This window comes from Drosophila rhopaloa, unplaced genomic scaffold, assembly GCF_018152115.1.
Source record: "Drosophila rhopaloa isolate 14029-0021.01 unplaced genomic scaffold, ASM1815211v1 contig_2, whole genome shotgun sequence".
NCBI classification, from domain to species: Eukaryota; Metazoa; Arthropoda; class Insecta; order Diptera; family Drosophilidae; genus Drosophila; species Drosophila rhopaloa.
The window spans coordinates 10752984-10764723 of NW_025335083.1; the positions used below are offsets into that span (position 1 = coordinate 10752984).

The window sequence follows — 11740 nt, forward strand, 5'->3', positions numbered from 1 at the left end:
AAATCAATTAGGCGAACCAGTGCACAAAATGGAAAATAATCCCGCCATGAGGCCGACGATGATTATTGTGATGGATATTTTATGTGACACCACTGACCGGCGGACCAAAGTGGGTTGACCTCATTGCAACGGCTGACATTTGTGATTCTGATTCTGATGCTGCTTTGTTTCCGTTTCCGCTGGGCCCGTTTTGACATCTGCGCTTCGGTTTCGGACAATCCACCCACCACCCACCACCCACTGCAAATTCAATTTAGCTCCGTTTTTATGATAATTTATATATCAATATACACACGAAAAACGAAATTACTTTTTGGCTTATTAATTTATGCACGAAACTCGCGGGACCGAATGAATTGATTTGTTTTGGCGCATAAATGTGCAATTTTAAGTGATACCTAAACATTTACACAATTTATTACACTGAATTGTCACAGTATTTTGTGAGTGAAAATCCTTGCATTGCATTTGAGCCGATCGTAGAAACTGAACTGAAGCACTGAGAATCTTATGGCAGGGCATTCCATTGCCATATGCCAATTATGCTGCCCCAATATTATGTTTATGCCTTTGGATACACTTGAGTGGCTATCGACTGCAAAATAAACTACCCAAAGACGTGTAACCAAGTGTGTGCCTATGTGGAAGCGATCAATCGAAACGATACGAAATTGTTTTGATAAATGCCAACGTCAAACATAAATACAGGGTTCCCCAACTTGCGGCCAGATTAATTATTCCTTTCTAAGAAAATATATAGTCGTGTTTATAATCATAAGGATTTTCTTATTTGTAGGGCTCTTATGTATTTTTGTTTTTTTTTTAATATAATGCTGCCATGTGTTTTGCGATTAAATTAAATGGAAAATTATAAGAACTTTCTTTTTGCGATTAATAGATGATATGAACTTTCTTTTTAACCTGACTTTATTTTGACATTAACAATATAGCTCAACCTTAGTTGTTTTTTATGTGATCAAAATCAGCTGCAACAATTTAATTTCCCCTCCCATATTCTCCCATGTTCTAGTAATAAAAATATTGGCGCAGTCAATTTAAATAAATTGCGAGATTTGTATGTCCATAAAGATATATATTATTTTTTAAAACATTTTTTTTGGCTTAATCATAATAATAATTATTACAATGCGCAGCATTCTGTGTTAAAAATATTTAATTCTGTATTAGGACATTAGGAGAATTACAACCCGCTTAAAAATATTTTAAACATTTAAGAACTTTTGCCAAAAACCAGAATTAACAAGGAAGAGGGCCAACCTCGCAAGTCGAATCTTAAATACATCTTACATTGCAGCTTTAGTACTTAATCTTAAAAAGTTCAAAGAAATAGATAAATACATATTTGATCATGTTGATCAAGAATTTACATACGAAATGGTTGGAAATGTCTCATTCACTTATGATTAAAATTATAATGCCATCGACAAGGGTAAAAATAGGAAAAAAGGTTTTTGTCCCTGTCATGTAATTATACATGGTATCTACATAGGATTGTGTTTAAGTTATGTAAGTATTTTAATACTAAATCGAAATCGATAGTCAGATGCCTATGTTTGTCATCACTAATAACAGCTGTAAGCAATGTTTTGCTTGTATTTTCGATTCAAATAAAACGGCTTTTAAGAACATATTTGTTGTAAATATTTAGTTCTTAAAAAAATATGATATGTATGTATGTCTTCATGGTGATTTCTATTAAAATTAAAATGTCATAAATTTTTGGTGCCTTCTCCAATCAGTACTTTTAACTTTTCAATGTACCGATTTTAATGCATTTTTTAAATATTCTGCAACACAATTCAATAGGTAAGTCAATACCTATTCAATACCATTTCATTTAAATAAGAAGAATCTCAATATTTAAAAAAAAAATAATTTTCAAATATATAAAGGTTAAAAAATGACATGCAGAGAATTAACACGCAAATTCAGTCCTAATTCAATTGATTTCAGTTTCAAAATGTTCAAGGTAATTATCGTAATTTTTTGATTTTTTCCTAGGTTCTGTGAGATTATAACTATTTAATCAGGATACTAAAACGAAAATCGTTTGCATAACTAGACTTATCCAATAAGTATGTATTTTCGGAATGTAAAAGTAACGTACATTTTTTTAATTAACTATTTGTTTAATAAATTAAAATATAATTTCTTTATTAATAATTAAATGCTTAATAACATCAGAATTATAATCTAATTTTCAAAAGTTTTACGAATGTATGCGTCTTAATTGATTATTTAAAGCCCGAATAAAAAATGTATGGGTTCGTAGACTTATGCCGCCTGGTAACACTAAATAAATATATAAAATATAATATAAAGCCCGGCTTAGAGATAACGAACTGAAAAACTTGTGAGTCCAATTGGTCATCTGATTGTCCCTAAAATGGGAGAACTTGTTATGCGAGCTGCATTGTCAGCAGTTTTGGGAATCCTCCTGATCACGGGCTGTAAATCGGATCAGAGGTTCAAGTACGAGATCAAGGAATTCCAAGTGCCGCTGGATCACTTTAGTTTCCTGATCAACGCCACCTTCAACATTCGTTATTTGTACAACGACTCGTTCGTCGACAAGAGCAATGCCCGCACTCCGATCTTTTTTTACACTGGAAACGAAGGGGACATCGAACTTTTTGCCCAGAATACCGGATTCCTGTGGGAACAGGTGGAAAAACAGAGGGCTTTGGTCATTTTCGCGGAGCATCGGTACTATGGAAAGTCTCTGCCCTTCGGGAGTTCCACTTTTAACACCAGCATGCCGGAGCACTTGGCCTATTTTACGGTGGAACAGACTTTGGAGGATTACGCCATGCTGATCACTTATCTGAGGAGCGATCGCCAGATGCCCGTGGTGGCCTTCGGGGGATCCTACGGCGGAATGCTGGCCGCCTGGTTCCGAATGAAGTATCCGCATTTGGTCACTGGAGCCCTGGCCGCCTCGGCCCCCATTCTCCAGTTTCCCGGTATAACCGATTGCGACATATTCTACAGGATTGTGACTTCGGTTTTCGAGAATGCCTACAACGCAAACTGCACAGTGAACATTGCCAAGTCGTGGAAACTCTTTGAGACTCTGGGCGGGAACGATGCCGGCAAGAAGCAGATATCTGATGCATTTCACCTGTGCAGTCCGATCAAGAGCGATGTGGATTTGAAGAAGTTCCTGGACTACATTGAAGAGGTCTACAGCAATCTGGCCATGGTGAACTATCCGTACAACAGCAGTTTCCTGGCTCCATTACCGGCTTATCCTGTGAGGCAGGTATGCTACTATCTGAAGGATTTGCATACAGGCGATGGAGATTTGCTGCACGCCATGTCCAGTGCCCTGGCAGTCTATACCAACTACACTGGGTCCTCCAAGTGCCTGGATATATCCTCGAACTCGAATGCCGATGAGGCCGGCTGGAATGTTCAGACCTGCAACCAGATGGTGATGCCTTTCTGCTCCAACGGTACTGAAACCATGTTCCGCTCATCTGCCTGGAACTTCAAGGATTTCGCCGATAAGTGCTACAAGAACTATCGTCTCACGCCCAAGCCGTATGACATTATTTTACGTTATGGCGGAAGAAATCTGGAAGCTGTCACCAATATCATCTTCAGCAACGGTCTGCTAGATCCGTGGAGCGGTGGCGGTGTTCTGCAGTCCCCCAATGACAAGGTCTTTGTCATCATCCTGCCGGAGGGAGCCCATCACCTGGATTTGCGCCACAGCGATCCGGCTGATCCACCGTCAGTGCGCGATGCTCGCGAAAAGGAGGCAGAAATCATAGCTCGTTGGATTCAAGAGTTCTGAAATGAGATTGCTTTTATTCATTCGGCTTAAAACTATGTAAAAGCTTTTTATAGGCCAAGCTATCAAACATTTGAAATTATTAAAACATAGTTATAACAAGTGAACAATTTTTTAAAAATACAAGATCTATTTTGTAGCACTTTTAAAAATTATTATAAATGTGTACTTTTTTAATCTGTATTTTGAATTAATTTTTCTGAGTTGATTCAAAAAGACTTTTAAACAATAAAGACATTTATTATTTGGTAAAAATAGTTGGAAAAGGTTTCGAATCTGAAATAACTACTGCAGAATTTTAATATTTTTAAAATAAATTTTCAAACTTACCTATGGATCTATAAATTACTGGTGATACAATTATAATCCTGGCAGTGGCCGCTTTATGCTCAAACTTGATACGACTAGTATATTTACTTGGAATTCCAATATAATTCATAAAAACAAAGAGCAATTTACAATTGGATCGAATTTAACTAATCGATGGAAACGCTGGATATCTCCATGGAGCTGGCATCATCCGAGGGCGGCTGCTCGGTAGGATTTGCTGTGCCGCTGGTTGTTCCAGGTGTCTCCTCCGTGGCCGTTGTGACTGCAGTTGCCGATGTGGTTGTAGTACTGCTGGCAGCCGGGGTTAAGCTAGTTCTGTTGGCCTGCGATCGACGCATCCCCTCTACTAAAGATCGACCCGGACGTAAGCTGTTCGATGAGCTACTTGAACCTGCGGCAGCAGCTGCTGTTGTGGAGGTCGTCGTGGTTGCTATGGAGGTGAAGGGCACACGGACTCGGACATCTTGGAGCTCCCATTCCATCTCATCCTCGGAACTGGTCTCTGCATTCGCCACTGCCGTGGTAGTTTTAGGCTTCTTTTGCCACTCGGCATTGCGCTTCCAGTCGATTGTCTTCAGCAATGCCTTCGCCTCTGTTTTGCGCTGAAAATATAAAATACTTTGTTTAACTACGTTATGGCTGGAACAAAAAAATAAGCTCACATCATCGGAGTCCAGACACTTGTAAGCGTAATAGGCAGCTCTTTCGTAATCCGCCTTCTTCTCGTAGTAGTTCGCCAGCGTCATAAAGCCCTGGTAGAGGCTCTGTTTATCGGTGGCCGCCCGCTCATCCTCGCAGTACATGATGTAGCAGTGGACCGCTGTCTCGTGATCGCCGAGCTTCTCGTGCAGATTGGCCAGTTTGTACATGGCTATGCCCTCTATATCACCCACATCAATGGCCTTCCAATAGCATTTAACCGCATTCTCGCACTTGTCCAGCTTTTCGTACGTTTCACCCAAGGCAACCAGCATGCGGGAGTCGTAGGGACGCAGTTGATGGGCGATTTTAAAGTAGTACAAACTGTAGTAGTGCATTTTGATGATCTCATAGGCCTGACCCAGTCCATACCAGGCACGGTAGTCCCGCTTATTGACCTCCACTGCCTTTCGGTAGCTTTGTATAGCTGCATTAGTGTTCTTCAGTTCCATGAACTCGTGACCCATTAGCGTCCAGGCGGCCAGGTACTTGGGATTTAGCTTGAGAGCCCGCTGGAAGTAGGAAATTGCCACCTGGTGATCACAGCGTATGCTGTAGTAATTGCCTGGGGGGAATATCATAAATTATTAGTTTAATACATCTTTGCAAACTGAAATAAACTCCCACCTATCACACAACACGTCTCCGGACGGTACTTATTGATGCTCACAGCCTTGTGGGCCAACTGGGCCATCTCGGTTTTCATCTCCTTGACGAACAGGAGGTTCGAGTAGGTGTCCACATTGTCTAGGCGGTAGGGATCGTTCTCGAGAAGTGCTTGGTACAATTCAATTGCCTTGTCCACATCCCGCTTGTTGTGATAGACCAGAGCCATTTGTGCGATCAAATAGATGCTTTTGCTGAAGCCCGAAGCTTGAAGATCCTCGTAGATCTTCAGGCCGTCGTCATTTAGGTACAACTCCAGGTAGGTGTGCGCCATGAAAAAGTGCCGCATCCAGTGCCCGCCAAGCTGCAGGCTAAGCAGCTTCTTCTTCTCCATAATGAGCGGAGATAGTTCTAGGTAGGCGCTCCACAACATGGGCACCAGTCTAATGGCCTGGATGAGCATTTGCTCGGCAGCCTGGTTGAGATTCAGGGCTTTCAGGACGACACCATACAGATAGATGCCGTAGCCGTCCAGCCGGCTCTTTCCGTACTCCATACGCAATGTGGCCAGTAGATCGGCGAGGTCACGCATCTGATTCGGTTCGTGGAGATTGGCCTGGTCGGTGGTGGAGTCCAGTCGGCGCTTTTCCCGCGCCATGTATGTGGAGTAAAAGTGCAGAAAGCGCGGCACACTGGACTCGCAGTTCCTAACTGCATGGGCCGCCCGATCGTACTCCCTTACATCGTAATAGCTCTTGGCCAGAAAATAGTCGCTGTACTCTGCCGGCGCAATCCCTTCCAGCTGGCATTCGCTGAACGTGCGATCCTCATTGGGAGCTTCATTATCTATTTGCACGTCGGCCAATCCGTTGTGCATCTCCGCCAGCCACTTGGTGCTGTAAAGCAGACCCCGCTTGGAGCATTCGACGATCCCGCGGCGCAGCTCCCGCTTCACATCCGGCAGCAACACGCTGAAGAACTCCTGCATCTTGTTCTCGGTTCAATTCGGTTTGATATTGTTTGCAAAATTAACGAAAACAATTTATTTGCCGGTCGCGCTTCGCTTAGCGATGTGCTAACAAAAAAAATCGGACAGCAGAAAATGGTTATCGATCAATCAATGATGGGAATAGTTCCGTTAGTGAACAGTCACGAAATATTTTTTTGAAAATCTGTACCTAAGATCGAAATTAGGTACCATTCTAACCTTTCCCAACAAAATAATTATAACGTGTAACAGTTACTCAAGCACAATTTTTAAGACTTTTAAACCTTGTACAGAAAAAAAGTATGTATTGATTAACATGGTTTTCATAGTATTTCGTGTGTGTTTCTTTAATAATGGGCCCTAACAACGAATGCATAAAAATATCAAAATATATCAAGTGGAAAACAGCAAAAACTTGTTTCTATTTCGTTATTAATAAAATGCCCATTTATACAAATGACTAAAAACAACCATTTTCTCGTTAAGTTTTGTTACTTTTCAAGTATGTAAATGTTGAGCTTTAACTGTTAAACTGTTACAATTTTTGATAAAGTTAACAATAACAGACTTTAACATTGATTTTAAATTTAACTGTTTAAATTGTGACCAGTACTCTCATCACTTATCTTATCTCCAAGGCACAACATTCTTCACCTGGTCACACCAAGAAAAATATTAATGCTGACCATAACAAACTGTGCAACATCATAAAGATAAGAAACAATAACATGTTTGTGAATTCAATACCTTTGTTTAAATAAATGATTGGAACCCGTGACGTCCTCTTCCGCGGGAAATGCGACCCCCACAGTTCCGCAAATAGAGTTTAAAGGTCAAATATCAGCTGACTGTAACTGCGCAGACAACAGAAGCAGCATTTAAATGCACAATAATCATCGTAAAGCTTTGTGGGCTGATTCACTTGTTTACGCAGGCACCTTTATCATCCGACCCGATAACCTGTTAGCTATATAGAGACTATACGCCATAGGCGTCACTCCTGCTTTGTTTACAAGCAAACGCACATCGCACAATGAGGCTCAAATCGGGAATATTTCTGGTGCTGCTATTGGCCACTTTTCTGGGTCTAGGCGAATGCTTTTGGCCCTGGCCTTTTACCAGAAAACACAGGTCTAACCCACCACCACCGCCTCCGCCACCTCCTGAACCCAAGCTTTCGCCCGTGATTTTTGGTAAGTCCATTGATTTTCGCTTTCCAAGGTCAGATTGTGTTAAGATACTATCAAATTTCAGTTCCCGGCGATGGAGGCTGCCAGCTAGATGCCCGCCTAAATAAGTCCAGCGCTCCTTATTTATTTTGCCAAAAGACCCACGACTGGTACAATCTCTGGCTGGATCTCGAGCAGTTGGTCATTCCCATGGTGTATTGCTGGATAGACAATGTCAAGTTGTACTACGACAAGGTCACCAGGACCACCCACAATACGCCTGGTGTGGAGACAAGGATTCCCGGCTGGGGCAATCCGGAGGTCGTCGAGTGGATCGATCCAACAAAGAACAGTGCCGGAGCCTACTTCAAGGACATCGCCAATGTGCTGGTGGATCTGGGCTATGTCCGCAAACTGAACATCCATGGAGCACCCTACGACTTCCGTAAAGCGCCGAGTGAGTGCATCTTATTCACGTGTGAAAATATATTATCCCTAACAGATAGTCTTTATACATTAGTCAAAAGTTATGGGCTCGAATGTGCAAGTCTCAAAAACATTTTTGGAAAATCCAATTTTTACCTCTTTAATAATATATCATAAATTTGCTTAAACTTAGACTGTTGTCGGTGAGCTTTTATTAAATATAATAATAATATTTATAACTACCATTTCAGATGAGAACAAACAATTTTTTATCGATCTCAAGCAACTAGTGGAGGACAGCTACGAGGCCAATAATCAGACAGCTGTCACCTTTATCACCCACAGCATGGGCAGTCCCATGACCCTCGTGTTCCTGCAGCAGCAGACCGTCCAGTGGAAGGCCAAATACGTAAAGCGACAGATCAGCCTCGCCGGAGCTTGGGCTGGCAGCTTTAAGGCGGTGAAGGTTTTTGCCATGGGCGACGATCTCGACTCCTTTGCTCTGAGTGCCAATATACTCAAGGCCGAGCAGATAACACATCCATCCACTGCTTGGCTTCTGCCATCGCCGTTGTTTTGGAAACCATCAGAGGTTTTGGCCATGACCCCAAGCAGAAACTATACGATGGCACAGCTCAAGGAGTTCTTCAACGACATAGACTACATGACGGGCTGGGAAATGCGAAAGGATACGATTCGATACAGCCAAAACTTCAGTCCACCCGATGTGGAGTTGCATTGCCTGTATGGCGATGGCTTAGACACGGTAGAGAGGTAAGCTTAGATATTTTTGTGGAAAAGAAACCGAACCAACGCTAATTTTAACCAACAGGTTGCAGTACAAAAAGTCGAATATTGCTGGAGAAACGCCAAAGCTTATTATGGGCCTGGGCGATGGCACTGTGAACCAGCGTTCTTTACGAGCCTGTCAGTATTGGTCGGGCTATTCCAGCTCCCCGATAAACACACTGGCCCTGCAGGGCGTGGACCACATGCATATCTTGTCTAATCCAGATGTCCTCAAATATGTTCGCACTGTCATGCAGCAGCCGTAATCTCTAGTGTCCTGTTTTATTAGGTTAAGAGTTTCTTGATTTAAAAATCCCATGCGGTATCTGTAAAATTTAAATACAACAACAATGCCAATTTTAATGTTAAATAAATGTAATTCGTTAAGTAGCACAAACCTAAAGGAGTAGAACCTCGCTTTGCATTTTCTTTAATTTTTCTTTATTGTTATCTTATTGATTTATGCTTATAAGATGAGATATCGAATCACGTGTGTCAATGTCAATGCATAACGCTTTTTATTACTCAATAGTGTTTCATTTTCCTCTTGGTTTTATTCGTTTTTATTGTTTTCCATTTTCATTTTTTCATTTAATAAATTGTTTATATGTATTTTACAAAGCGTTTACTTAGATGTATTCCATTTTAATTATACCGAATAATTTGTTAATTATTGCACTAATATTTAATTTCATTCACTTTCCTCCCGCCTCCACTTTGCTAATTTATTGTAGTTGACATTGTTCATTACTTTTGGTATAATTTTCCATTTAAAGTATGCTCTCGCTTATGTACTCCGATATCTGGATAGATATAGAAAAAAGTGTTTTTTCGGTTGCAATTAGGATAAAACTAAAGTTGTCGAATGATTCTAGTGTTTTCGATAAAATCAAGAAATATATATTTACAAATTGTTTGCTCATACAAAAATCGCTGTCGTAGGCTTAATTTGTGGACATTTTCGCTATAGTTTTTTGCTGGCTGCGGGTCATGTTTTCGGTTTTTCGCTTTTTGAGCTTACAAAGCATATTTAATTTGTAATTCGTTTAGGTGAGCGATTTGTGCGGGTGTTGTTTATTTACTTGTTAGCTAAATATATACATACATGTTTATATATTTAGTATATATTTGATTTTATGTTGCTGCATGTGGGTGTGTGTCTGTGTGGGAGTGAGTGTTTGAGTGTGTGTGTGTTGAAAATTGGACTTAAAGAACGATTTTTTTCCTGTTTTTGTCAGTATTTGATTTTTGTTTTTTACTTTTCTGCTTCTGCGGGCTTGTCCCTTTGTTCAACAAAATTTGTGCTCTCGTTCCATAGTTGCAGTTAGGGTTTTACATATATAATGTACGGATATTATATATATATATATATAACTATAATATGACCTTTATTTTCCTTGACTCAAATCAAAGTGATTCTGAAATCGATACCCCAAAAAGTCCGCCACATTCTGCGTGTTCCGTTTCAAAGAGTTTTACGTTTAGTATAAAAAATCATTTTATCGAAAGTATAAAAATCGTATTTAGCCATAGTGTCTCTTCTAGATCTTGTATCTATTTTGGTTTCGTTACGTTTTTTCATCTTTATTAAATCTTTGTTTTGTTTCGTTTTCTTAGCAAAAGCGGGTGTATCTTCTTCAAGCAGGTATTCGAATGTTACTTGGCAGGATTATTATTTTCCATAGTATATATATATTTTTGTTAAATAGTTTTATAAAAGCTTAGTGTTCGAGTCGTATCGAATGTGTGTGTTGTGTGGTGTTGTGGCGTGGTGTGTGTTTTTGTATGTGGTTTTAGGGTGTTTTAGGCCTTTTTTCTGTTCTGTTCTGTTATTTTATTAGTTGCCTTGTTTGTTTGGTTTTACAGCTAATATGCTCTGTTATTGTATTATCTGATGCAATATATAGAACTCACATTAGGCGACATTGACGACTTAGCGGACTAGTTAATTAATTACTGGCTGCTCAATAGGTATCTACAATGGAATCCGTTACCAATGGGAATGATATCAAAAATGATTATTGTTAAATACATTTTGTAGTACGTTCTTTTGTTTTTCCTTTTCGGTAATTAAATTAATTAAAGCTTTTTCGTGTGTTATTACTCGTGTCGGTAATATTTCCGCCTATCATCCTCCTTGGGTAACGCATAACTGTCTGAATCAAAACCAGTCAACAAATCAAGTGATTGTAAATGAAGTCCTATGTACAATTGAATATTTTCTACTTACTCGCTTAGTTACACTTAGTATTCATTTCAATCTGATCGTATTGAGTTCATGGGGGTTCTTTAACTAGGCTCCTACAATGCGTTCGCTATTCAGATTTATCAATGTCGTTAATACACAATTGAATTGCCCTTGAATATTCAATATTGCTAATAACAGTTCCCTCCGGAGTCCGGACCCCTCTGGATCGGATCTATATATATAAAGAGATATATATATATATAATCCTGCCGCCGGAAGGAACCCTGATTGGTGCTTCGGCTGGCCGAGACTACGATTATTGCATAACAACTGGCCACTGACGCTTCCGGTTATCCTTCTTAGAATTTAGCTAGCTTTCCTTGGGTTTTGCTCACTGGCATTTGCGCTACTCATTTTAATTTGATTAAATATCTATGGCTAGGTTAAGGTAATAATTCTTTCCTCTGTGGCTCTAATTTATCCAAATCATCATCACATATCAAAAAGTTTACAAAAATTTCACTTTAGCTACGGTTTTCTTTCGCCATTTTTTTTTTTAGCGATTACGTTAATGTTTATTAAATTTCGTGCGCTTTGAATAAAACATACAACAATAGGTAATTCTCTAACGCTATTAGCCCGTTTGATAACAACTTATTTGTTATGCCGTTCGTTAATGATTAACATAATCAACGTGTTGATATATATTTTAAATAAATTAGTTCGCT

At 39.8% G+C, this 11740-nt stretch overlaps 3 protein-coding genes across 3 annotated transcripts; 2 read left to right on the plus strand and 1 right to left on the minus strand.

Moving 5' to 3' along the window:
* The first annotated feature begins 2306 nt into the window (after nucleotides 1–2306).
* LOC108052112 (lysosomal Pro-X carboxypeptidase) lies at nucleotides 2307–3972 on the plus strand. Its single transcript, XM_017134437.2, has one exon. The coding sequence runs from the start codon at nucleotides 2408–2410 to the stop codon at nucleotides 3818–3820; it is 1413 nt and encodes a 470-aa protein (XP_016989926.2). The 5' UTR covers nucleotides 2307–2407; the 3' UTR covers nucleotides 3821–3972.
* Nucleotides 3973–4199: 227 nt separating this feature from the next.
* Nucleotides 4200–6529, minus strand: LOC108052111 (cell division cycle protein 23 homolog). Its single transcript, XM_017134436.2, has 3 exons — nucleotides 5474–6529; nucleotides 4810–5411; nucleotides 4200–4749 (listed from the first exon to the last, which is right to left on the minus strand). The coding sequence occupies exons 1-3, from the start codon at nucleotides 6438–6440 to the stop codon at nucleotides 4294–4296; spliced, it is 2025 nt and encodes a 674-aa protein (XP_016989925.1). The 5' UTR covers nucleotides 6441–6529; the 3' UTR covers nucleotides 4200–4293.
* A 558-nt stretch (nucleotides 6530–7087) lies between these two features.
* Nucleotides 7088–10912, plus strand: LOC108052104 (phospholipase A2 group XV). Its single transcript, XM_017134430.2, has 4 exons — nucleotides 7088–7633; nucleotides 7695–8066; nucleotides 8287–8809; nucleotides 8868–10912. The coding sequence occupies exons 1-4, from the start codon at nucleotides 7474–7476 to the stop codon at nucleotides 9088–9090; spliced, it is 1278 nt and encodes a 425-aa protein (XP_016989919.1). The 5' UTR covers nucleotides 7088–7473; the 3' UTR covers nucleotides 9091–10912.
* Nucleotides 10913–11740: the final 828 nt, after the last annotated feature.

Excerpts from the sequence above, each read along its gene's own strand:
- LOC108052112 (XM_017134437.2), top strand. The coding sequence starts at position 2,408 with ATGGGAGAACTTGTTATGCGAGCTGCATTGTCAGCAGTTTTGGGAATC.
- LOC108052111 (XM_017134436.2), bottom strand. The coding sequence starts at position 6,440 with ATGCAGGAGTTCTTCAGCGTGTTGCTGCCGGATGTGAAGCGGGAGCTG. Across the intron at positions 5,412-5,473 it reads GGAGACGTGTTGTGTGATAG|GCAATTACTACAGCATACGC; the intron begins GTGGGAGTTTAT and ends TATTCCCCCCAG. Across the intron at positions 4,750-4,809 it reads AGTGTCTGGACTCCGATGAT|CGCAAAACAGAGGCGAAGGC; the intron begins GTGAGCTTATTT and ends TTATATTTTCAG.
- LOC108052104 (XM_017134430.2), top strand. The coding sequence starts at position 7,474 with ATGAGGCTCAAATCGGGAATATTTCTGGTGCTGCTATTGGCCACTTTT. Across the intron at positions 8,067-8,286 it reads CGACTTCCGTAAAGCGCCGA|ATGAGAACAAACAATTTTTT; the intron begins GTGAGTGCATCT and ends CTACCATTTCAG. Across the intron at positions 8,810-8,867 it reads GGCTTAGACACGGTAGAGAG|GTTGCAGTACAAAAAGTCGA; the intron begins GTAAGCTTAGAT and ends TTTAACCAACAG.